The sequence below is a fragment of the Anastrepha ludens genome, chromosome 3 (genome assembly GCF_028408465.1).
Source record: "Anastrepha ludens isolate Willacy chromosome 3, idAnaLude1.1, whole genome shotgun sequence".
Taxonomy (NCBI): Eukaryota; Metazoa; Arthropoda; class Insecta; order Diptera; family Tephritidae; genus Anastrepha; species Anastrepha ludens.
The window spans coordinates 88,187,426-88,214,356 of record NC_071499.1 but is presented as its reverse complement, the minus strand read 5'-3'; the positions used below and the strand labels follow the sequence as shown (position 1 = coordinate 88,214,356).

The following is a 26,931-nucleotide window of genomic DNA, read 5'->3' as shown; positions in this document are numbered from 1 at the left end:
ATCGCCGCGACGTGAGATTATTCGGCCATCAAATTTTTCACGCAAAAGAGCCATTGTTTCGTTAGCTGTGTGACAAATGGCCACAGTCATAACGTCCACATCCATATCTTCCAATTCGAGGAAGTAAGTAAGGAGGACTACCCTAAAAGCAACCAAAGCTACCATTGTTTCAATCATTCAACAAAAACGCAATTTTGATATTCTTGCTGAACTAACCGCTGAGATCTTATAGGGATATGATGCTACCGTATCAAAATATCCTTTCATGGCACTTAGGAATAACGAAGAACTAAATGGCGGATAAATTAGCCAGGAAAGAGTTGAGCTCCTCATTTAGAAGCCCAGAGCTATTTTATGTTCTGAGAAAGGGTAACTGCTCTCTTATTTAGAAAGTAGAGGAAAGACAAAGATCATACTGGGGCAATCTACTAGGTTCAGCGCAATAAAAAATCAAGGATAAGAAGCTTTAACCTAAGCTGATTGAAAGATTGTATAGAATTAAATAATAATAATATTCGAAGCATTATTTATATAATAAGAAGGCATTATACAATGAATCATCATCTTACTAACCTGAGAAGGCACTAGGAGGTCCTGTACAGGGGAAGATGAAACCGCCAAACACAGGTAAGCAGGTGAGCAGAGCAAACTCTTTGGGATACATTTTTTACCAGAGCAGGAAATAAAATGTAATACCACAAAGACTAAAATTTATTGCAGAAGTTGAGCTCAGAGCAATGCTATGAATCCATGAAGGAGGCATAATAGATCTTTTAGTTCGCAGTGCTAAATGTCCTAATAATAATAATAATAAAACTATGAAATAAAAAAGTAATAAAATGAAGCTCTAGGGGAAACCTTAGGGGTTTGAGGTGGCGTTTAAGAACAACTTTCATGCATGGGGTCCGTTAATTGGCTTCGATAACTAAATTATTTCGTTTACATTGATTTGAGTTCTGTCAACGACCCAATGTCTAGATCATGGCTTCACATTAGACCTCACTATCACTCGCCCTAGCTCAGTTAGAGAGGATACATTTTTTCAGTTCTTAAAACTAAGCTTACACGTCTCACGGTTTCCTGACTTTTTTCCTGTTGACTTAATTCAACTAAATAATGATTACTGGTATAAAGTCTTTATTCCTTTCAAATTAGTTTCGCAGATAGGTGTCGCTTCTGCCTCATACACACATTTATTAACTGCGTTTCCTACCACACTCGTCATTGCGCAGCATCCAACAAATGAACCAACTCTCAGCGAGCACAGCATCCGCTCAATCAGTCAGCGGTATTACGCTCCTTGTTTACCTCCTTACATTCTTGTGGCTTTTAGCTGCATTTTGTAATATGCTATTCTTGCTGCCTCTCTCATTAAATGCTCTAATCAGATTTACGAGGATTCCAGGCAAACAGCCCAAAGCCTTATGCTAAGCGCTCTTCTGAGTTCATCGGCATTCGTTTGTTGGCTGTGTACGAGAGCTCGTGTGCTTGAACGGATTAACGCGTAGTCTGTGAATTGGTCCAAGGTGCCAATACATACGCGCGCACACTTACACACAAAGGCGCAAGAAGAAGAAGGAGCAGCAGGCGGACCGTGAAAGTGAATGGGGCTCTTGGGAATACAAGGGGTGATGCAAACGAATGCGAAAAGTGAAATTAAATTTCATCTGCAACTTTGAAGTTGAAATTCGTAATCGGATCGTAGCGGTTAGTAGAGGTGGTGCTAATGGTGTCGAATGGTCGGTCGTTAAAGATAGTCAAAAACAAAAACAAAAACAACAAATGGAATAGCATGAAGCGTACAAGTCTGTTAATGAGGTGATTGAGTGTGACAAAAAAAATTAAGAAAAATCATGACTTAACAAATATTTCCTAAGTCATTTTAACGTGAAAATGGAACTCAATGCAGGTGAATTTTGAAGTACTCACGAATAGATTTTTAAATTAACAAAAACAAAATTAATGTAATTAATTATTCAACTGCACTGTAAAATTAGTTCAACGGAAATCAGCAAACGTTACCAAACAAAAAACTGCAGCATCGTTTGTGGCGAGTCCTTAATTATATGCGCGAGGGGGGTTGCAAAAAGCAACAAAAATGTACACACGCGAGCACATACTGTGAAAATTACTTGCTGGTGTGTAAGTTTATGTGCTGATGTTTGAGTCTGTGTGTGTGTGTGTGTGTGCGAGGATGCCACACATTAACTATTCATTATGCACAACTATACTTTATGCATGTCATATGCATATGCAAGTGCTTACATTCATACAAACCGATGTATGTGCATGTGTGCATATGTACAACTTATGTGTGTGGCTGTGTGAGATACACATGCTGTAGTATAGGAGCACATGCAGTGATGACTTGAATAATATTGAACATCGTTTCGTCCTTCAAGCACTATTCGAGGAGCAAAAGTGCATAATGTGCGGTCATAAAAAACACAGAAAACAAAAATCAACCAAAAAATATGTTAATCAAAAGCGAGTAAGAAAAGAATTCCAATCCCGAAATAGGTCAAATTTGCAAACGCTTCGCTTAGCGTCGCATCGCATCGTCGACTTCAGCAACAGCGACAGCGACGTCAACATCAACGGAGATGATGCCAATGAGGGCAGCGCAGCTTGACTTTCGCATTGCCATCGGCAGTGCTGCCATTTACAGTTGTTTCTGCTTTTATTTTATTTTTTAGTCTCTTTCACTCTTTGAGTATCCTCTTGTTGCTTGTCATTTACAAAATGAATTTCGCTGTCTCGGCTGATAGGTGCAGTTTTTTCAGCTGCTGCTGCTCTTGTTGCTGCCTTCGCTGTCTTGTTGGAGACTGCAGTTTCATTGTATTATCGTAAGCCTCTCTTCCCTTCATTTGACACTATCCTTCACGTTTGTTCGTTACGCGTGCTTGCTTTCTCATTTATGTGCGGTGCATATTTTTAGGCGTAATCACTTTAAAGTAACTAAATTTTATAATGATGCGCTGACAACGCCACAAAGTAACGTGACGCGACGCAGCTCAAGTAGCAGCAGAGTAAAGGATGCATGTAAACGAGAAGGGGTGAATACAAGTTAAAAAAAAAAAATGCAAATACCTGACGCTTAAAGGTGCTATAGCAGAGTGTTGGCATTTTTTGAATATGAATGTTGTTGCCATAAATAGAATGGTGCTGAAAGCGATTCGATTCATTTTCGAAACTGAATTTACACTAACGAAGACTGTTAGTATAACTGATTGCCTAAATGATTAACATCAAATAATTACTTTGCAGAGATGGTAGAAAATGAAAAGGAATTGAAAATCATAAATAACATAAAATATTTATCTTATGAGACTGAAAAATTTGACAAATCACAATTTATGACGGAAGTGTAAAAACAAGGTAAAAATAAATGGTGGCCTACATTTAACCTTTAATTAGTTCTTATATCGAAAACAAAACATATGGGACATAGGTTAGTTTAGGTTAACCCAGCTGGCTGATTTCTATGAAGATGTAAAGTAGGCATGTCAATGCTTTTAACAAATCTAAGCCGCACTGGAAGATCCAGTTTTGAAATATTCTCCAGACCCTCAAACTGTGGGACTCTCATGCCGGAATATTAAAGAAAATCGTCTCAAGAAGCACCGGACAGTGAACAGAACCGCGGATCAAATCAAAACTGAAGGACAAAGATAAGACTATTCTCCTGTTCTGCATCGAATTTCAGTTAATCAATAAGCATCGCGAAATGTAAGAACACTTTCTGGATTCGTTCAATTCTAGCACCATGGCACGTATAACACGAAGGCAAGTTTGGAACGTACAAAAGCCATATACCAGAAGTTTCAGCATTTAAGAGTGGGACAAATTGAAGCTATGACGCCTAACAAAAGCAAGCATGGCGTAAGATTTGGTAATATAAAAATTTATAGAACGAGCTAAAGTGATCTAAGGATTAAATATGACACCCAAGCCTTAAATTTCACTTACCCGTGACAGAGGTGTGCTAGGTACATGATAAGAGATGGCACTGACAGTGGCACGCTTAGAAAAGGTAATTTGGAAACCCTTATTCATGTTCAGCGACAGACGATTATTAATGCACCAGTTACTGAAATAAACTAAATCAATTTGCGTCAATTCAGAAACGAGTGATCGTCTGAATCGCAGAAATCTTGCTGACGAAAAGCTTGAACAAATATCATTGATAAACAGAACAAAAAAGTTGCTACCCCGAGGAGCCCCAGAGTAAGCAACGAAAGGAAGATACCCAACGCTGTTGACGGTAACCAAGCAATGGTGCTTGAACAAGTTAGATGTGATCCAACTCAAGAAGGCTGAGTGAAAGCCAATGCAGGATAATCTTTTAACTAATATTACATGGGAAATCCGATAGAAAATCTTACAGCAGTTGGTATTAACGGTGTCAATATGATACCCTAATTGGAAGTCAGCGCTGTAATAATTCGAAAAGACATCAATCATCGGGAAGGATGTTGCATTCAAAGAACATCTAACTTCCGTGGTAGAAAGCTTTGAAATGGGCCTACAGTTGCTAATATCATTTGTATGACCGCTCTTGAAACTAAGTGAAATAAACTACCCGAAGTTAGTGATTTATTTATTAAGATTAACATCAGAGGGTATACGAAAGAATCACACTGCTAGAACAAAACCGCAGGCGAATCATCAACATCAGTGTGTGAGAAGGGTTTAAGTCAAATAATGCCGCTGTAGACATCTTTAGTGGGCATTACTAGCTTGCTAAAAGGAATAGATATAGGTCGTACAGAGTTTGATTGAAAAGTAATGAGCCTTATTTTTTTAAGCAGTTTTATTAAATCTTTTGGCTTATACTAATACTCTTCAAAATAGGACCCTTGAGCGTCAAAACACCGCTGGTAGCGGTCCTTCCACAAGGAGGAAACATTTTTTAAGCTCATCCGCCGGAATCGCGTTCAATTCGGCTGTCACAGTTTTTTGGATCACCTCGATGGAGTCGAAACGCCTCCCCTTCAGGTTTCTTTTCAGTCGCGGGAACAAGAAGAAGTCCGGAGGGGACAGGTCTGGGCTGTAGAGAGGGTGGGGAAGTACCGGAACCCCCATCTTGGCCAATGCAGAGGTGCAGAGGAAGGCGGTGTGCGCCGGCGCATTGTCGTGATGAAGGGTCCAATTGTTGACGAGGTCGGTCGAACTCGGGCGACGCGGTTTTTCAGCCGAAGGAGCGCTTCTTTGTAAAATGCCGCATTTACAGTGCTTCCTGGAGGTGCAAACTCCTTGGGGACGATGCCTCGAGAGTCTAGCTTTACGCAAAATTTGATGGAGTAACGTTGCTCCTGCAAAATTCTAGCACACTTGTAAAACAGCTTTCCCGCGCGGAGCGATGTTGACTGCACCGCTGTTGCCAGCGAACTGGGACCGGTTTCTAGTGGAAGGGGAAGGTCCAACGATCATTTTGCCCCACCAGCCGATTCGGTTGATCGCTTGACAGACGCTCCGCCCGGGAAGGCTCATTACTTTTCAATCAAACTCTGTACATCGAAAGAAACATTTTCAGCACTGTCGGTGCCAGATGCAAAATTGATCGTGAAGAACTCAGAAAAGAGATTAGCGGTATCAGCATGAAAATTAACAGCAAAACGCTTTTGGTTTTCTTAGAAGCTTAGAATGTAGTTTCTGTGGAAAAATTAATCAATCAATTCGAAGTTTAATCAATGCAGCATTGTGGCAACGTACTTTATATTGCTTTTCTGTTATCGGAGAAATAACACTTTTACAAACGTAGTTGTAAAAATCTCGAAACACTTAGAAGTGCCAAGATAATGAAGCAAGCAATCCCAGCTAATGTTCAGCAAAAGATTATTCAGCTTAAAAAAATCACGTAGCTTAAAATTGAACAACAAATTTGAATTAAGATGTCTAATTTTAGCTTACTCATAAAATTCAAGTTGAAGAATTAGAGTTTCTTGATGTAATACTGTGGGCAAAAAGTAAGGTCAATTTATTTGTCAAACTTCGCGGGATTAAAATTTCGCTCTAGTTATTTTTTTCATGAATTGGCAGCACTGTTAATAACATCTGGGCCAACTTTCATGTGAATGTCATTACCAGTAACATATTTACGCTTGTGTTTACCAAACGACCAAGAGTGCATTTTTCGATTTTTACAATGTCTGATTTGATTGAGCAGAGAAGTGGCATCAAATTTTGTTCGATGAATGAAATTTCGACTGCGGAAACGTTTAGCATGTTGCAGAAGGCATTTGGTGATTCGACCATGTCGCAGAAAAATGTTTATAAGTGGTACAAAGACTTCAAAGAGGGTCGAGGACGTGTTGATGACTTGGAGCGCTCCGGACGACCATCGACATCAACAGATGACCAACACGTCAATAAAGTGAAGGAGTTAGTGCTCAAAAATCGTGGATTGACTGTTAAAGACCTTACTGATATGATCGGAATATCAGAAGGATCTGTGAAAACTATTTTGAAAGACCATTTGGGCCTACGAAAAGTCAAATCTCGTTTGGTAACGAAAACTATCAATTTCTTTGGAAAAAAGTCGTCGCGTTGATGTGTGTGAAACAATGATTTCAGACTATCAGGATAAGCTCAAATGCATCATTACGGGAGATGAGACTTGGATTTATGCTTACGACCCTGAAACAACCGACCAATCAAGCGAATATCGTGCTAAAGGCGAGGCCAGGCCGAAAAGAGCACGTCCAAGTCGTTCAAAAATAAAGGTGATGATGACAGTTTTTTTCGATTTTCGTGGTGTGGTGCTCTGTGAATTCCTTCCACCTGGCCAAACTGTTAATAAGGAATATTATTTGAGCGTTATGCTTCGTTTACGTGAAGCAATTCGTCTAAAAAGACCAGAATTATCGGCCAACAACTCTTGGTTTTTGCATCACGATAATGCACCGTCTCACACTGCACTCGTTCTTCGTGACCATTCCGCCAAAAATTCCACGTATATCGTTCCGCAATTCCCAAAACTCAAGAAACCACTCCGGGGAACGCGTTTCGAGTCGATTGAGAAGATAAAAGCTGAATCGAAGAAGGGGCTGATGGCTATACCGGAAATGGACTATTTGACATGTTTCGGGGATTGGAAAAATTGTTGGCATAAGCGTATTTCATCGAGAGGGGATTATTTTGAAGGGGATGAAATTTATTTACAAGAATAAATAAACATTCTTCATTTTACAACCAAATTCACCTTACTTTTTGCCCGATTTTATAATAGGTAGAGCACACTAAGTACGGAAAACTTTACGTTTCTACTTACAAATATAAAATGTAAAGTGCGACCAAATTATTTGGGAAAACAGTGAACTTGCAAGATGTCAATATTTAAAAAACTATCCACTAATTACATTTCACTAGGACTATTGACATTGCAGGCGATAAGAGCTGATTTGGATTAAGTGCTTGACCAGTTGGCAAGCCTCCCAGAACACAAAGATTTTCATCGCCAACTGTATTCAAAGCCCAAGAAAGAATGGGCTTTGTAGACGTCGTAGTTACTGTTGGGCGAAATGTACGAAGCACAAACAAAAATAGTTTGAGAGATACCACGAATGTATTGGTCGAGCAACACCAGCTTTATTTTCAAGTGCAGCCCCAGAAGCGTGATGCTTACATTTTACAGCGATTAGAAGCCATCCACCTGTAGCATATCCAGTTCAATTGTCCTTTTTATCCTTACGAAAAACGTTGCAGATGTTGAAGTCACTGAAGAAGTTTTATTTCCACCACATCTCGATGACGATAATAATGCCATATTCTTAAAGAGAACTAAGGAATCTTGCAAGCTGGGACTTGACGCTTATGGTGTTCGCTTAAGGCCGATGTCTCTAATAGCAAAGTAAATCAGAAACAAATACTATGAAGCCAATTAGTGCATATCGTTAAATGTTTGAATTACGCAGTCAAATTCAATTACTGCCAAAGTCTTAAGCCAAACATTTAGAAACTGGCATAAATATGTTTCTATAAACAATATTCAACATACATAAACGCGATGGCGCATAGCAAAAGTATTTCCATTTTTTTAATAATATCTGCTAATAAAACTTTTTTATACCATGTAGTAGATTTAAACGCGGCTCCAATGAATTTTAGGTTCGAAGGCGAGACATTAGAACGAATTTAAGTGAAATTGAGATTTTCGAATACAATTAGTTCTTTATAGGTTCCTTTATAACGACACTGTACGATAGTACGATCTTTTTCGAGAAATGGGTCATGTTAAACATTCCACAGGTGAAAATCGAAAATGTATTCAAAATTGCTGTCTGAGAGGTTAATTTTCAAGACGCCACTAAGCGAATTGGTGCATGTCAATGAATGCCTTAAATATCAAAGAGCTCTAGAAGAGTGTGAGAAAGGCGTGGAAGTTCACTTCAGTAGGCGTTGGATACACAGCGGTGCACGCCAACACGGGCGTGAACGAAGGCAAGGTAAAGCGGAGTCCTCCACTCAATTGACTATTCTACGATAACTCGGCGACTATTACTGTGTTCGATGCATGAACAGTTTGCGCCTGTTCCTGTCTGAGTTCTGGTTGCAGTACCGAATAAAGTATATTGTTGCGCGAATATTTTGTTGCTGTCTTGACTCTCTGATGCGGTATTCGGCAGCGGCTTTTCCAGCTTCTTTGGTCAAGTTTTCTATCCGCTTCCATTCTCGCTTCTGGTACTACGTGTTACTTCTCGATGAACCTGACTATAGGACTTGAGGCATTCCGCCTTAGCAATCCGCGTTTCAGGCACACCATACGGCACTCGCAGGTGTGCTATTATCTGCTGAAAGAAGAAGTTATTGCAAAAATCTATTGCTAGATAACAAGAGATATGTATGAGAGCTCCAAAGAGTGAGAAGATCTTTCCGAGTACCATATTTTATAAATGATTTCGAGACAGAACTATTTTCATTATAGAATTGAATTGGCTTCGTGTTAAATATTTTCTCAAACTGCTGGACAATCAAATGCAGATTAACAAAGCGATGCAAAGCTCAAAATGCTAGCATCAGCAATCAGTAGATTAAACTTGAGCCCTAATTCAGCCCAAATATCCTCCGAAATTAGGCAGCCAATGAGTTAACACCTGCGGGCAATTTTATAATCCTAAGTGGGGGAACGCTCCCAACACCAATTGAAAGAATAAGCAAGGCGATTTACTTCCATCATAGTAAGCAATAGGTTCTAAAAGGTGACATGTAGCCAAAGGTGTGTAATTACTCACGTCAGAAGTATCACTATCACCTAAAAGGTTTAGCGCAGAAGCTGAAATTAGCTACAGACAGCTGCTTATATGTGAGATTGAACTGTAATAAAGAAGAACCGCTCTGCGAGACCTATATGCAAATCTGTGCTGAATATGTTCGGTCAAAGTTTTTAAAATACACTTTATTTTATGAACTATACATTTTAACTTAGCCTGAGTGTAGCCTAAAACGGCACTTCGTTGTTACTTAGTCGCACACCTCTTCCTGTTCATCAATGAAAAATTTACTTAAAATTCCTTTTAATAGCGTTCGCCCATCGGAAGGCAATAGCAAACTTCGGAATGCATTCTTGCCATAAAAAATCTTCTCATAAAAACTAGCCGCTGCTTGGAGGTGGCGTACAACTATAGGCCAATGCATTTTTGAGATAAATGTAAGGCACGTGCCAGAAATCGTAGGAGAAGCTCGGCTAAATACCTAACCACTATAAAAGTTGGAGCAGAAGTATTATCATAATGTGAATGCGCGCTAATTTTTGTAAATGAAACCTACTAACATTGTGCTTAGACTTCTATAATACAAACAGTTAGAGAAGTAAATAGTTGAATGAAGTCATCGAATTTTCGCTCTTCTAACTGCGTGAGTTTCGATGGATTGTCATCTGAGCAAGCAATGAAGCATTTTGCTGAGCGAACTGTGCAATCTAGACTTTCAGAGATGTAGAAAGAAGTGGCCGACGACTTACAATGATGATGTGGCCACAGATGTTCAATAGTGTCCACAAACATCGTCTATGCAAACGATGCCCCAATTTCGCATCAGCAGGAGTTTTTTGCATAATGTTTTGGTGAAAGAACTAATGCTGCTCCCTCACAACGCGCAGAGCGTTTATCAAATTCTGCTTTCTGAATATTAAGTGAGGTTAAATATGGTGCACGAAATTGCACTACATAAAAAAAATGCATAAACTTAGATTAGCTGCTAAGATCAGAAATTGTGCACCGGCTAAGATAAAAACTAGTGGAAAAACTTCTTTCTAATCTTTCAATTTGGCAATTTGGCATTTTGCCACAAAATAAAGTACATGGATAGCATTAGAAAAATCTATAGGCACATTTCAGCAAACACACATGACTGAGGCTGCAAAAAAAACTGAAACAACTACATTTGTTTTACTTTCAAAAACACTTTCCGCTTCACACAATTGTGCGATGCACGAAGGTGGGACAAAATGAAATAGGCAACAGCTAGCGGCAATAAGCATCGACGCCGCTGCCACTGATAATAACACGCACACCGGAAGTGCCTTTTGTTTTCACCCAACAGCGGCAAGCGACAAGCTCGAAAGCTGGCAAGCTGGCAAACTGGCAAGCCCCAACCAGCAGCTTGTGTGTAGCCACTTGTAATTGCGTAAGCGTTCACTTGTGCACTTGACAGCTGGCAACAACAAAACATGCTAACAATTGGAAGGACTAAATCCATATATACATACATACTTACTATACAAACCATACTCGCAAACTTGAAGAAGACAAAATTGTTACACAAATGTAGCAGAAACCGCCACGACAGCGTTGGCTGAAACCAGTGAGAGAAGGGTGTGAAGCGACTAGCAAGTCTGTTGCCAGCTGTGGAATGTAGGGTGTTAGTATTTAACGCAATTATGCACTTTTCTGAAGGTTCTTCCTAATTGAAATTGTGGAAAGCCAGCTACAACAACAATAGCAAAACAAGCACAAGTGCATTTGTTAGTGGCACAATGCGTTGCCTTCACTCGTCCCTCTCTCTGCCACCCTCTCTTTTACACCCACTATTATTATTACGTGTCCTACTTGTTATTCTTGCATTTTGTTACCATTTTCTATAGTGTCTTTTATAGCATAAGAGCGCATTAAGTGAACAAGTTGAATAAACTTTTGTTCAACAGTGAAAACTATGTAAATATAACGATGAAAGGTACTCGTACAATATCAAATGCACAACGAAAGAGTAGAAAAAGTATGCTAAATGCAATTTCAAACCGTAGAAAGATGACAGCAAAAGTAGACTGGAATCCTATTCATTTGTCATTGTTTTGGTGGGGAGGCACCATGGCGTATGAGCATTGGCATTGTGTTTAGCATTGGCCGACAAGGTGTATGAGTAGACAATTTCAATGAAAGATGGCAATTAATTGTTTTTTGTTTTTTTTTTTTTTTGGAATTTCAAAACTATTGATAACTGTAAAAATACATAAATTATTCACTTTTCCAATTTAACTGTAATCATCGCAAGTCCCAAATATTTGTGTATCTTCAGGACATAGACGTATGCATCCATGGAATTATTAACATGGCTCTAAACTATGATTTTGAATGCACACATGCGACTCTAAATAGCTCAGAACAAGTGTTTGATATGAAAAATGTTCACATCAAACTTTAAATTTTGTGCAACAAGGAATTCCTCATCCATACCTGCACGTTATCGACCACTCGACCATTTCGGGCTTGAAGTGTCTAATGACATAAGCCAATTAAATTAACGGTGGTTTCCCCAGATGAAACCTATGAGTGTAATTTGCCATGAAAAACCTTCTCATACGTAACAGATGCCAGTGGGATGTGGCGCTCCAAGTCACTCATTTGTAGAATAGCATCAAGAAACCCGTCAAAAACTGCAGAAGAAGCCCAGTTAAACACCTAATAAATGGAATTGTAAATATGCAGTAGAGTTAGAATTGAGGCTCGCACTTTGACATCATGGTCTTTTGTGCCCTCTACTAATCGAAGTACCTCATTCAAAGTTACCTTAATAAACTTAAAATAGAGCTTGGTTGGGCTAAGCGTATATGCCTTTCTTCTGGCTACAATTGGCCGAAATGTATCAACCTTTTTCACGCTAAAGCGACGCATTCAAGAAGACACGACAAGAGTCATTAGACCGTATCCCAATCCTATGCAGATGACTGTGCAATCTACAATGGTTTCCGGGAATAGCCGTGAGCATTCTGAGTTGTTTATCCTGAGGGAGGGTTATGAGTTTCCTAAACCTCTTTTCATTGATATTTTCGAAGCTATACTAAAATTCGGTTTTTTCCCAAAGTATCATAAGCAAAATATGTAACTCTGCTGTCATTTTATATACCAATCAGGTTACTGTTTTGATTCTGGAAACTTTTGTGGGCATTTATTTATAACGACCGAACGATCACTGAGCTACGGTGGTACTAACCGCTTCATGTTGCTGGTGCATCTCATCAGGTGCAGAATATCAAGGCCTGCTGAAATGATTCCACCTCCACCCCATACGGATGACGCAAAAAGGACTCGAAGTAATGCCGAGTCTCGTGGTATGCATCCCTCGCGGACAGTGTCCTGTGAGCGCGCCCACGAAATTCCAGAGCTGAAATTTGTCAACCTCAGTCAACGTCTACGATCTACACGTGGTCAGAAAGATCTCGTGACTTTACAAGTTTGTGTACTTGCCCAGAGCTCGCTGATTTGGCGCGAAGTCCACGCTTCCAGGAACAGACCGCGGGTATTCAAGGGGATCCTAATACTCTCCTTGCCTGTGAAAACCCCCTCACAAGTCCTTTGTCTAACCATCTCATCCGTTTCGCAGTTTCCTACAATGTCACTATTACCAGGTACGCAGATGAGCCTTATATCAAAGAATTCAGATGTGACTAAAAGTGAAGTCAGGCTTTCCCTGACGAATTTCGGATGCACCATCATCGATCTCAGGGCCCTAATTGCCATTTGGCTAACGGAGTAGATATTTACTTCCGTAACTGTTTTTACACAAACGCCAATAGCGCGCTTGCATCCATACAAGGCGACTATTGAGGAGAATTGAGCTATTTTATTGTATAATGGCTTGTAAATAAGACGAGCTTCGTCTTGAGAGGATTTACCGATAGGCCGCTATCTGCCGCCCAAATAACAACTGCGTTTAGATTGGCCTGCATCAAGTCGTACAGAGTATTCACAAACTTCCCTCTAACAATCCGCGTAAATAATCATCCTGCAGCCCCTTCTCACTAGCACCTTCTGCAAGTCATTGACAACGACAACCCAGAGAAGGGGCGAGAAAACACCGCCTTGCGTACTGTCCTTAACTATCTGTCTGGTAAGAGAAATGCCGCCTGCAGTTGACCATTGACAGTAAGAGTTAATGGTTTATTGCAGAAGAATTTCCGATATCGGCTGGTGTGACTCAAAGAACTGTTCTTGGTCCATGGCTATTCCTTTTGTTTGAATCTGATATCCTTCTTCTTCTTTGTTGGCGATTTGGCCGAGCTCAACAAAGTTCGCTATAAGCAGAAATGTGTTAACTTCTACATTTCCAGATGATCGCAAACAATACTTCAGAGAGACATCAAACGTTTTACAAAGTCGCTTAAAGCTTGAAGAGGAGTGGCTGAGAAACTGACAAATTAAAGTACATAAGCAACTATGTAAACATGTAACATTTTCGCTCTAGCCAATCACATGTCCAGTTGAGTAACATAGCCATGCTTCGCATCTTTGTAAGCCTTGATATTCACCTAGACAGGCCCCTTACTTGGAAAAGCACATTCTTGCTAAAAAGGTACAAATAAATTATAAAACTACACTTACATTGGCTAAAGAACCACAAATCCGCATTAAAATTAGGCCACAAAGCCCAATTGTTTAATTCCATTATAAAGCCAAGGGACACCATCCAACCCACCAACAAAAAAAATACAAGGTACACGGAACACTGTAACATTCACAAATATGGTCAGTCACGAAATAAAAAATAGCCGCGAAAAATATCTTAAAAAATTGCAGACCTACACAAGCCCACTTGCTACTGCTGCCCCGTATACCTATATTGGTTTGGAGAATAAGTTCGTAGCTTTTTTATCGAATACTTTTTTTTAAACCAAAAACCCATAATTATGTCAAGAAGACAATCTATTTAATATTCGCCGATGCTGTTTACAACCCCTTCCCACCTCTCGACCAATTTGTTGATGTCGTTACGCCAAAAATCGCCTAGTCTGGTGTCAAAGAAGTTGTTGAGCCAGTTTTTAAGGACCTCTTTGTTATCGAAGGTAACGCCCTTCATATGGTTTGACAGGACGGAAAAGATGGTTGTGGGTCGGTGAAAGGTCCTGAGAATACGGCAGATGCTAAATGACTTCCCATTCGAGCTCTTCAAGTGCGGCTCTGACGATTAGTGCAACATGCGGACTGGCGTTGTTGTGAAGGAGTACGGTTTGACCATATCGATCAGGTCTTTCCAGTCGTCCCCGTCCCACCAAATACATGTCATGAACTTTGAATGATCATCATGATCTCCGGCTCGTCAATCGTCTTTGGCGTATCTCCTATGACCGCATGTTGCTCAATGGCGGGCGAGATGCTGATAAGCAATTTGAAGGCGACTTTCTTTGTTTTTTTCGTTGAGCTCGTGTGACACCCCAGGCTCCCAATTCTTCGGTAAATCTCCATTAAATGAAGGTGACTGAGAATCGTTTTATGATCGTAACTAATTTTTTCCGCCAGTTCCCGACTGTATGGCGACCATTCACCTTCAAAAGTGATTTGAGACGTTCTTTATCGAATTCAGAAGGCCTCCCGATTGTCATCGACGTCAAAGTCGCCAAAAACCATTGCGACTTTACAAACCATTTCCGTGCTATAGACTCATCTAAAACTCACTCTCTATACACGTCGCAAATGTCGCGGTCTGCTTTGGCTGCTTTTTGGCCTCGATGAAAAGCAAAAAAGAGCAGGGTCGAAAATGATTTTTGCCTTCTTGGTATTCCATTCTTAAGCCTCAAAATTAATAAAAAATTAAATAACTCAAAAATACAATTAACATAGATTTATAGAGCAGAAAACGTTCTATCGAATGGATGCTTACCCTTTGCCAAACAGCAAACAAATACGAGGGGTGCCTTTTATATTTCGGGATTTGGCAACCCTCGTGTTGCAGTCTGGCAACTGACAGCTGTATCGTAAAGTTTGACATTTTTTGGCTTTTACGTACTCAGAACGTTTTGAAATACCAGCGCTATTTGTGGTGTTTACAGTAACTTAAAAGATTTTTGGCTAATGGGTATTCCATTTCTTACCCTCAAAACTAATAAAAAATTAAATAACTCAAAAATACAATTAACATAGATTTATAGAGCAGAAAGAGTTCTATCGAATGGATGCTTACCCTTTGCCAAACAGCAAACAAATACGAGGGGTGCCTTTTATATTTCGGGATTTGGTAACATTTCTTGGTTTGACATTTTTTGGCTTTTACGTACTCAGAACGTTTTGAAATACCAGCGCTATTTGTGTTATTTACAGTAGCTTAAAAGATTCATCTCGGTCCAAAAATGGAATTAAATCGTGAACACTTTCGTGCGATTATTTTTTACAACTTTCGACGTGGATTAACTCAGCAACATTGGATCCCACACAATTTGTCAATCGCTCAAAACAAGGCTCGTGTCGATTGGTCGAAGGAAATGCTAAAAAACTACGATCGCGGGGCTTCGAAACACTTCTATGACATCGTGACAGGTGATGAATCATGGATTTACGCGTATGAGCCCGAAAGTAAACAGCAGTCGAATGTATGGCTGTTTCAAGATGAGCCAAATCCAACAAAAGTTGTTCGCGCACGAAGCACTTCCAAGCAAATGGTCGCCTGTTTTTTCGGAAAAACTGGGCATGTCGCAACAGTACCACTAGAACAACGCAGAACAGGAAAACCAATCGCCAAAGACGGATCACTCTTCACCAGGACAATGCGAGCTCTCACACATCGGCTCAAACAACTGCATTTTTTAACCCAAAACATCGAATTAATGGGTCATCCGCCGTATAGTCCTGACTTGGCACCGAATGACTTCTTTTTATTCCCGTACGTAAAAAACAAACTGAGAGGTCAACGTTTTTCGACACCTGAAGAAACGGTTGCGGCATTCAGAATGCTTGTTTTGGAGGTACCTCATTCAGAGTGGCAAAAGTGCTTCGACAATTGGTTCAAACGCATGCAAAAGTGTATAGATCTTCATGGAGAATATTTTGAAAAAGAATAAAGTGATTTTCGATGATTAAAATTTGTTTTTGTTCTCTAATCCCGACATATAAAAGGCACCCCTCGTAATTGAAAAATAAAAGAAAATATAAAAACGCTATGAACTTATTCCCCAACCCAATATATGTAACAAAGAGATCGGCCGCATTAGATTGACAGTTCACGGAACAAGCTAATGAGTAGTTAAATATCATTAAGTAGTTTAATATCATTAAGATTTAAGCCCTACAAATTTTAGAATCAAATGGGCTGAGAAACAATTACAGACTATGTTGCCAATAGTCTACTATTCTTTACCTATTCATCAACTCACTTAACCAAATTCGTATGAAAATATATACTTTTTCTTATTTCTACAAGCAATAAATTTCAAAAGTGTTAGCGTTCACGGGCCTTGCAGAAATATGTATTATTAAGCGCAAATTATTTTTACAAAACTTGCATTATTTCGTTTAAATTAACGCAATAAATTTTGCTTAGAAAATTTACTAACTCTCCATCTATTTCGTATACCTATGTAGGCATATTTTACCAGAGGAGGAAACAAAACTCATTTAAATAGGACGAGTACTAAAATTGATTGAGGCAGTTGGGTTCAGAGAAATACTCTGAATCCATGAAGGGGCACAATAGATCTCTCAAGCTGCAGCGCTAAACCCCCTCATAATAATATTAATAATCTATTCCGCAGAGTCAACTTGCATTGAAGCAACAACAAAATAATTAACTAAAGTATCAACAGCAGCAGCACGAAGTACACCGTTTCGAAAGCACAAAATGCCACAACACAACTTCAATGCGCTCCTCCCATGACATATGTACAATAAACGAAAAAAAAAACGAAAACACAGGAACAACAACTAAATCACTCATCACGCTCACCATTGGGACTTCACGTATGACCACCAACTCAGCAATCACACAACGAAGCACAACAACAAAAACACGATAATGTGTAAAACAAAAGGCAGCAACAGTAGCAGAGGTAGAAGAAAATCGAATGAGTGCAGCATCAGTGAGAGTGGCGTGATAAGCACGCGGCGGATGGGTTGTTGCACGCTATTACTTTTAGTCATACTCACATTAGTACACATTCCCAGCGCGAGGTAAGTGAAAAAGCCACAGTCACAGACCCACACACACACACATGCTGCAAGAAACTTTTCAGCGCCCAACTTTACTGTCATTTTACACATTAACAAACTCATGACCGTTTGAGCTGGCAAAGTTGTTCGATATCACTTGTAACCTTGACTTATGTAACGCTATTTGTCACACTGAATAGATTTATCATCAGAGTGGCGCTACAAAGTTCCAAGAATTGTTTTTAATTTCATAATACCCACATTTGTTTAATTCCACAGCATCGCTTTACACTAATCCTGCCGAAAGGCAGCATCTAAACGTCTCGTATTTATTGCAGTAAGAAGTTTAATAATCTCCCATTGCAGATGTAAGCGAAAAGAAATGGCAGCTGGTCGGCTAGAGAATGTTACACAAACTATATCAAAAATTCTACAAGGTTACGATATACGATTGCGTCCGAATTTCGGAGGTAAGCTTCTTAGAAAATGGTAAATAAAATTATTTCAATTCTAACACTTTTGAAATTACAGGTGAACCATTGCATGTGGGCATGGACCTCACCATTGCCAGCTTTGATGCTATCTCTGAAGTAAATATGGTAAGTGTGCAAGACTCCAAAAAATATAAGCAAATCCACTACCGCTCAAATAATCAAACTAATTCTCTCTCTAAAAGGGCTGCATGACCTAGCTGTGTGCCGCCCTCCAAAGGCAGAAAGACCCTTAAACGTTTTCCTTTACTATGGTTAAAGGAAATAAAGATCTTCGGAATGGTATTCGTTGATTCATGCCCCCTGCTTAAGCACGCCCGCAAAAAGCGAACAGTCTGCTCTTTCCTAGCCTCATTTAATTCACACAAAAATTTCTCGCTATGCCCTGCAATTCATACATAACTGGAGGGTTCCTTGAATTCGGTCAGCAGTTTCTTCTCAAATGCTCCCATCTGTTGATAAAGTTCATCCGTTTCTCACCTAATCGTAATATAAAAAAAACGATGTTAAATACTTATACGAAGTTAAGTTAAATGGGATGTTCTTACAGAGATCACCCAGAAGCAAGCGATGTTCATTTCGATCTTTCTCTTTTGGACAAATCAAACTATCGTAAATCAGGCAGCTCTACAAACGAGATTCTGTCGAAATCTATTCGAGATTCCAGGCTTTCACACAAGAAATGCTGAATTTCCTTTTTCACCGATTTACACTACTTGAGGAAGTTTTTCAGGCCTTCCATTGCATATTAGTTTTTGAGAACCTCAATAAGTAACATCAAAGTTCTTTACTCGTCGAGTTTTGATCAAAATGAAGTCAATATTGAGCAGATGTCTGGATTAAACCACCTACTTCCTTGTTAGTAGCTCTTCCAGACTTTCCCTGAACTTGAGAATAAAAGTGGCCTAAAGAAACTTGATCCTTAGCTTCGATTATTGACTTCCTGCACAGGCCATTTCCTTGCGTAGTAATCTTTTTTCTCATCTTGCGCTCTGTACAAATTGACGCTGTACTCACGAAGAGTTTTTAGGAATCGTTGACATTCTTAAACTCCCATTGAATTAGTCATTACCTACTTAATAGTCTTAATTGCAGCCTGCTTGTCTACAATGAAGGCGAATTATGAAGAATAGAGGTCCATCGAATATGTTTTTCGTTTTGTTATGCAGAATTGCACAGAAAAATACAACTCTTGAAAAATCCAACAGTGGTTTGAGTAGTTGAGTCTCAGTGAGTAGATCTTTCTGTGCCTAGGATAACCACGTAATCTGCGTATGCCTTTCGAGGTGGCAACACTTCATAGCAAAACTACATTTGATTTTTCTTACTTCAGCAGTGATACGTTTCCTGCTTAGCACAAGGCAATTACCGGATTTTTCTCTAAATAGACCAAACGCCTCCAGCATACAGAGTTGGTCGCATGGCTATTTCTGAGTCTAAGACTCACGAAAAGTTATCTTAACTGATCGACCTTTAATGTAGCTTCAGCAATATTGAAACTATCAGGACTAAGACGGGACATGACTATGTGTAGTAGGCACACAAGCGTTCAAGATAACCTTAAGAACACCAACTGAATACATTTTGCGACTACTGTGGGCCCATTATAATATAGCTACCAAATATTTTTGTATGCAGGCGATTCAATAGCTCTAAATGCAAGAATCGCACTATAGGTATTTGGCAAAAATATGAATCGTTCTTGGGACTCATGCTACAAATCAGCGAAATATTTGTAGCAGTAGACGATGTAATAGCAGAACCGGTGAAGAGTATACGAACCTTCGAAGGGTTATGGCGTAGGAGCGGTGACTGGGTTGCTTTTCCTCCCACGATGTAAAGCTTGACTGCAGTCCGCAGGGTGTGAAGATCGACGAAATAACAGGAACTTCCTGATGTAAAGGGTAATTTGAGGGTAAAACAAAACCTTTAACAACCTACAGGGTTTGATGAAAATTGTTTGAAAAGTAATGAGCCTTCCCGCGCGGAGCGTCTGCCAAGCGATTAACTGGTGGGGGAAAATGATCGTTGGACCTTCCCCTTCCACTAGAAACCGGTCCCAGTTCGCTGGCAACAGCGGTGCAGTCAACATCGCTCCGCGCGTGAAATCTGTTTTAAAGGTGTGTTAGGATTTTACAGTGGCGAAAATGCAGCAATCGTTGTAGCAACGTTACTCGATCAAATTTTGCGTAAAGCTAAACAAAACGAGTACCGAAACCATTGGTTTACTCAAGGAGGCTTACGGGGACCAAGCTCTGTCCAGTGCCCAGGTAAAACGGTGGTACAACTCGTTCAAGGAAGGCCGGGAGCATGTCGAAATCCAAGGTCAAAACCATGCTGATCAGCTTTTCGACTCTCGAGGCATCGTCCACAAGGAGTTCGTACCTCCAGGAAACACTGTAAACGCGGCATTTTACAAAAAAGTGCTCCTTCGGCTGAAAAACCGCGTCGCCCGGGTTCGGCCCGACAATGCGCCGGCGCACACGGCCTTCCTCTGCACCTCTGCTTCCCCCCCTCCCTACAGCCCAGACTTGTCCCCTCTAGACTTCTTCTTGTTCCCGCGCCTGAAAAGAAAGTTGAAGGGGAGGCGTTTCGACTCCATCGAGGCGATCCAAAAAACTTTGACAGCCGAATTGAACGCGATTCCGGCGGATGAGTTTAAAAAATGTTTCCTGCAGTGGAAGGACCGCTACCAGCGGTGTATTGACGCTCAAGGGTCCTATTTTGCGGAATATTAGTTGTATAAGCCAAAAGGTTTAATAAAACTGCTTAAAAAAATAAGGCTCATTACTTTTCAATCAAACCCTGTGCATATATATGTTTTCCTTTAACTCCCAGTGCTGCATAGGGCGCTTGAGATACGAATCAGTTTCATATTGACATGAATACCGCCTTATTTTTGATTGTTCTGATGACTCGGATGTATCACTTAAATAAAATTGTGTTCAGTTTTATATATTCTACCTTGTGTGCCTTGTGTACCACCTTGGGCCAATTTAATATCAAGATTTATGTAACGAAGTTCTACAAGTGGAGATCCTGCCATTTTTATACTGCTTCAGAGGAGCAAAGAAGGACACTCTCTTACCAGTTCTTGTCGACCGTTGAAATATCGGACCCAAATTCTACTGCTCACAAAACTGATACACATACACATCCACAAGTTAACATTTTTGTTTATAATTTGAACTACATAAATGCACTCTGCCTCTTTCCAATACAGGACTACACCATCACCATGTATCTAAATCAGTATTGGCGCGACGAGCGACTAGCATTCAATGCATACGGCCCATACTATGATGACGATGCCGACGATGATGGCGTCAATGATGTCTTGACGCTCTCCGGGGACTTCGCAGAGAAAATATGGGTGCCCGACACATTTTTTGCGAACGATAAAAATAGGTACATGTCATGAATTTAATTACTCATCGAAACGTCTACTAATTACCAAAGCTCACAAATTACTTCTCTCTCTCTCTCTCTCATTTGAACAGTTTCTTACATGACGTCACCGAGCGTAACAAATTAGTGCGTTTAGGTGGCGACGGCGCTGTCACTTACGGCATGCGCTTTACAACAACACTCGCCTGCATGATGGATTTGCATTATTATCCGTTGGATTCGCAGAATTGTACAGTAGAAATTGAGAGTTGTAAGTAAATGAAGCGCAACACAGACGATTTTAGTAGATTTTTAGAAAGAAAATTTTGTTTGTTGTTTTCGTTGTTTTTTGTTTGTCTTGCGCTTGTTTGTGTCTGTTACAGATGGCTATACCGTCAGCGATGTGGTAATGTATTGGAAACCCACGCCGGTGCGTGGTGTCATGGACGCCGAATTGCCACAATTCACGATAATCGGCTATGGAACGAACGATCGCAAAGAGCGTTTGGCCACTGGCATCTATCAGCGTCTATCGCTCTCCTTTAAATTGCAACGGAATATTGGTTATTTTGTATTTCAAACATATCTGCCAAGCATATTGATTGTGATGCTTTCGTGGGTGTCCTTCTGGATCAACCACGAAGCAACGAGTGCGCGCGTCGCATTAGGTGAGTAGAGCGTGACGAAGGACTAGCTTTTTATTTCACCTTTTAACGCATTTAACTCCTTAATTCCTCCAGGCATAACCACCGTGCTCACTATGACCACAATTAGCACCGGAGTGCGTAGTTCCTTGCCAAGGATATCTTATGTCAAAGCCATTGACATCTACTTAGTGATGTGTTTCGTGTTCGTCTTTGCTGCTCTACTCGAATATGCAGCTGTCAATTACACATATTGGGGCAAACGGGCAAAGAAGAAAGTGAAAAAGTCCAAAGATGGTGAAGGGAGAAAAACAGGTTAATAATAAAGTTGAATAAATATTATTCTTTTGTGTTTGTGTAGATATGTATTCTTGCATGTAAACGAAATACTATTCCACCAGGCAAAGGCGACAAATCCGAAACGTGTTCAACAGCCGAGGACATCATCGAGTTGCAGGATGTGCGCATGAGTCCTATACCCTCACTGCGCAAAGGCAACTACAATAGCACGCTCGGCTCCATAGGAACCGAGACTGTGGACCTGGCAAAGTTTCCACCGAGCTTTAGAATTACACGCAACTATGGCACGAATCGTACACATTTGCGCTATAGAGGTCAAAAAGGTGGGTCAGAAAGTGGGCGTGTGTTAAAGCTTTTCTTTATTTGCTGCTGAGTTTTTAAAACTTTACTTTAATTTGGGGGAGTTTTAGCCCTTTCTCTAATATTTTATCGCAACTTTTGAAACCTGTGCAATTTTGAGGTGCAATCAATAACTAAAAGTGTTCCACGGACTGGGAACAAGAGCTGAAGTCTTAAAACAGCGCTTATTTTTGAATATTTATAAAATTAGGATATTGTTGAAAATAATCAGACTTGAATAAGTGCTTCCTTTTATTAGATATACCCGGTGAAAGAAAACTTATGCACGCCTTGGGATTATACATTTTGAGATTTAGTTTTCTTAATGTGAATTTAATAAATTTTTAAATTCGCTAATGCTTTTTTATTCATTGTGATTGTAATTCATTACTTTTCCAATTTTCAAATAAAAAAAAAAAAATAAAAAAATTTAAATTTTTGAAAAAACTGCTCTGGTGATTTTGTATCAAAAGCCTTGTACACCAAAAATTCCAAATTTTGTATAAAATTCAGAAAAATTTATTAAAATTTCCAACTGCTAATCAAAATCGTTAGAAAACATTTCAATACTCACTTTTAGAGTCCAATTAATTTTCGGTAAATAAAGAGAAAATGTAAAGTTCCTCAAAAATCGCATTGGTTTTACAAAATATATTTCATTAATTCTACAGGGTGGGCCAAATAAGACTTACTAATGTTAAATACAAATAACTTTTGCAGTCATCATTTATTTTGGTTAATTGTTTTTATACATTGAATATATTTTATGGAAATTAAGTAGGAAATATGGTATTACATCAGACAAATGTCCACCATTTTTCTCGAAACAAAGATTGGCTCTTTTCAACCCGTTTTCCATTACACCACATAATGTTTCTGGTTGAAGGCTCAGTATTTCGTCTTTCGTCGCTTCAGCTGTCTAATAGTCTCTGGTTTATTAAAATACACTTTGTCTTTTAAATAGCCCCATAAAAAGAAGTCAGGTGCAGTCAAATCTGGCGAACGAGGTGGCCAAGGGAAATCTGAATTTTTGGAAATCAGACGTTCGCTAATTGAGTAAAACGAATAGCGTATTGTAGTCGTTGTTGGTGGTCTTGCGGTAGCAGTGCTTGCACAATTTGAATTTTGTATAGATACATCTTAAGATCCAACTTTCAAATTCTACGCGATGTCGTTCTTCAAATGCCCAATTGGCTAGAACAACGGCGAGTTGAGACAGATGGATCATCGGCAACACTCTGCCGCACAGTCTCCAGGTGTCTTCAGTGCGAATATTTCGATGGCCACCTCGTCCAGGACGGTCGGCCACTGAACGCAGTTCCTCAAAACGGCCGACCAAACTCCTAATCATGAAAGCTGTGGGAGCTGATCTGGAATTAAAATGTTGCCGATATTTACGCTACGTTAAAACAATTAATCGTTGACAAGAATAGAAAAACTCGATCATTTTAACGCGTTGTGCTGTACTGTAGGGTTCCATAATAAATTTCCAATAATTCAATTATAACCTACAAAAAGAGAAAAATAAATATGTTAAAAAATAAAAAAGTTATTTGTGCTTAACATTGATAGGTCTTATTTGGCCCTATACAATGTACTTCCTTCCACAACGTACCCAAAAAAATGTTAAAATATCAACGCGATTTTTGAAGACCTTTAATATTCTCTTTACTAAACGAAAATTTTATGAGCTGCAAATGTGTATAGTCAGAATGTTTCTAAAAATTCTTATTAAAAAATTGGAACTTGTCGAAAACTTGATGAAATTTTTTGAATTTTGTACAAAATTTCGTGGTCTTAGTTCTATGGTTCTTGTGAAAGAATGGACGACACTCGTACTAAAATTAGCTAAAATTAAATTTAATATCGGTTGGCTATGTGGGTTCAACCTATGGATCCAAGATCAAGTTTAAAAAATGATTAAAAGCAAGTTAAACAAATTCCTGTGCATAAAAGGCCAAACGTTGACCTAGAAAATTGAGTCAAAACGACATCTTATCTTTCAAGGTTAATTCCAAATACAGGGATATCCAGTATGGTCAACAGAAAGTCGGTTAACTGAGGGCCATTAACGGTAGCAGTGTGTCCTTCCTCATTTCGACAGAAATAAGATCAAATTATTCACAATCAATATTTGTGGATGCAAAGATGTTTGGCCGAACACTTGTGGGTAGTGTCGCTGCAAATTTTTCTTATGAGGCAGCCGTTGCCCTAAAACTGCGTTTTGCTTGGGAAAGTTTTTTTTTTTTGGCAAAACAGCGGGGTCTCTAAACCATGTTTCCCAATTAGCGAACTCAATGCATTATTTGTGGATGTCCAACTGTAATTATTTCGTCAACACAATATGAGCAGCATCGAATCAAGATTTCTAGATTTCCTTAGATACTGGTTGCTATGGCGGCTATGTTTTCTTCACTTCACACGAATCTCTGCTTGTTTGGTGACTGAAAGTTGAAGGTGGTATACTTACAGTCAAACTTTTCCAAGGTGCGTTAAACTGGTTGCAAGCTAAAGCCATGACGACTACCGACCTCACAAGAAATTCACGCCGCTATTTACAATTGAGCTAGAATTACGATACTATTTTTTAATACTTTTTTACACCAGAGCTGGGCTTTCCAGTGCATCTCAGTGACTTTCAACAATCACAAAAAGTTTGAAAATGCCATAAAAAATTGCAAAAGTCCCCTATATATTCCAAAAGCACTGACAAAAATTTTAAAAATTCACAACTTCGAAATAAAGTTCTTAAATTTAGTACATACATTAGTTGTATTACAAAACATGATTTCATTAAATACAATGGCAGCGTGGCCATAATAATACACAATTTTTTTTAATTTTAAAAAGAACCGAGGGTACTTGGATCTCAAAATTATTAACTTTTTTTAACGAGAGGAACCCACATTTACATGCTTTCGGATAGTCAAGCGACATTGAAAGCGCGTCTAACAACTGTAATCACCTCAACATGGCAAAAATCACCATGGTAAATGGCTGTCTGAACCTCCTCAATATGCTAGGGAACTTCAACAAAACATTACTAGGTTGAGTGCCTGGATATGAGGGATTTGAGGGAAATGAAATGGCTGATCATCTAGCTAAAACATGCCTCTAATTGGTCCTGAGCATTTCTGTAGACTTACAAGAGGCCACATTAAGGAATTTCTCAGAAAGGGGGTGGAAAAGAAATTCGTTGAATACTGCCGACATTTTATCGATCAGCGACCAGTAAACAATTCCTAACGCCGGACAGAGGAATTTGAATAAGCTAACATTTGCTCAGCAGAGTAGACCTCAGACTTTTAACTGGTTGCTTTACAGTTACTTTACACGATAGCCTGAGATATCACTCAAACAAAATTAGTCTCTCTGAGACCAACAGCTGTCGATTCTGTGAAATGGATACTAAAAATTCAGAATACATTCTTGTGAGTCTCATGCACTAGGCAGAAAAAGGCTACACCACCTTGGTGGTTTTGTCGTGCATTCATATAAATTATGGAGCAATAAACTACAGAATGTTTTGAAAAGCCTTAAATATGGGGTACCCCAGCAGGCTTTGCACAACACATTTCTTTTGGACACAGTGCGCAGTAGCCTATTAATACTAATAATAATAATAATACATTTTTTCAAACATTTTCCAGTTTACTATTATACACAAACCTACAAATAAACCAGTTGTTTTAGAACAATTTTGGAACTTATCCAAAATACTTGTCAAGCGCATAAATTGCATAAGCTATATAGACTTACTTTGTCACTAAATTATTACATCTTTTCTTTTTAACATTTGAAAATTTTCCAAATTTTATTTATTCACAACACTTTACATACTTTCAGGCAAGCCACGCATGCTGCACGCGCTCAAACGTGGCGCATCCGCCCTCAAAGCCACCATACCAAAAATCAAAGATGTCAACATTATCGACAAATATTCACGCATGGTGTTCCCAGTCAGCTTTTTAGCCTTCAACCTGGGATATTGGCTGTTCTACATTCTGGAATGATAGCACCTGATGACACTTCACGCCAAATAGGACGAACCCTAGTTAGTGTGTAGTGTGCGAGTAACCAGAACCTGAAATTCCGAAATTTCCAAAAGTCAAAGCACAACAACTCAAATCAAAATCCAATACAAAATTTTTAAGGAGAGAAAATCGAATCAAAAAGAATTTAGTAACAAAATTCTACTCCAAACAACACACCAACCAAATGTGTCCCAAGAATTAGCGCACGAACAATGGATGTGAAAAATGTGAAATCTAAACAATTTCTTAGCAAAGGAGCTAGTAAAATTTGCAAAATGACCAAACGAGAACCAACCCAAATTGTGACTATTAAGATCCTAATAAAAGACAAAAAAAACAAAAAAAAAAATAAACAAAAAATTAATATCAAAGCACGAGTTCAATG

At 39.3% G+C, this 26,931-nt stretch overlaps 1 protein-coding gene across 3 annotated transcripts; it reads left to right on the top strand.

The window, feature by feature from the left end:
• The first annotated feature begins 1,475 nt into the window (after positions 1-1,475).
• On the top strand, positions 1,476-26,931 carry LOC128858412 (gamma-aminobutyric acid receptor subunit beta-like). Of its 3 annotated transcripts, none has more exons than XM_054094674.1 (10): positions 1,476-1,707; positions 16,958-17,372; positions 17,718-17,821; positions 17,883-17,950; positions 21,066-21,250; positions 21,343-21,500; positions 21,613-21,897; positions 21,970-22,188; positions 22,275-22,496; positions 26,359-26,931. In XM_054094674.1, the coding sequence occupies exons 2-10, from the start codon at positions 17,218-17,220 to the stop codon at positions 26,523-26,525; spliced, it is 1,563 nt and encodes a 520-aa protein (XP_053950649.1). In that variant the 5' UTR covers positions 1,476-1,707; positions 16,958-17,217; the 3' UTR covers positions 26,526-26,931. The 3 variants fall into 3 exon arrangements, with proteins under 3 accessions (XP_053950649.1, XP_053950647.1, XP_053950648.1); XM_054094672.1 differs by having other exon boundaries at positions 1,476-1,818; XM_054094673.1 differs by having other exon boundaries at positions 1,476-1,909.

Excerpts from the sequence above, each read along its gene's own strand:
- LOC128858412 (XM_054094674.1), top strand. The coding sequence starts at position 17,218 with ATGTGTAAAACAAAAGGCAGCAACAGTAGCAGAGGTAGAAGAAAATCG. Across the intron at positions 21,251-21,342 it reads TTTGCGAACGATAAAAATAG|TTTCTTACATGACGTCACCG; the intron begins GTACATGTCATG and ends TCATTTGAACAG. Across the intron at positions 21,898-21,969 it reads GAGTGCGCGCGTCGCATTAG|GCATAACCACCGTGCTCACT; the intron begins GTGAGTAGAGCG and ends TAATTCCTCCAG.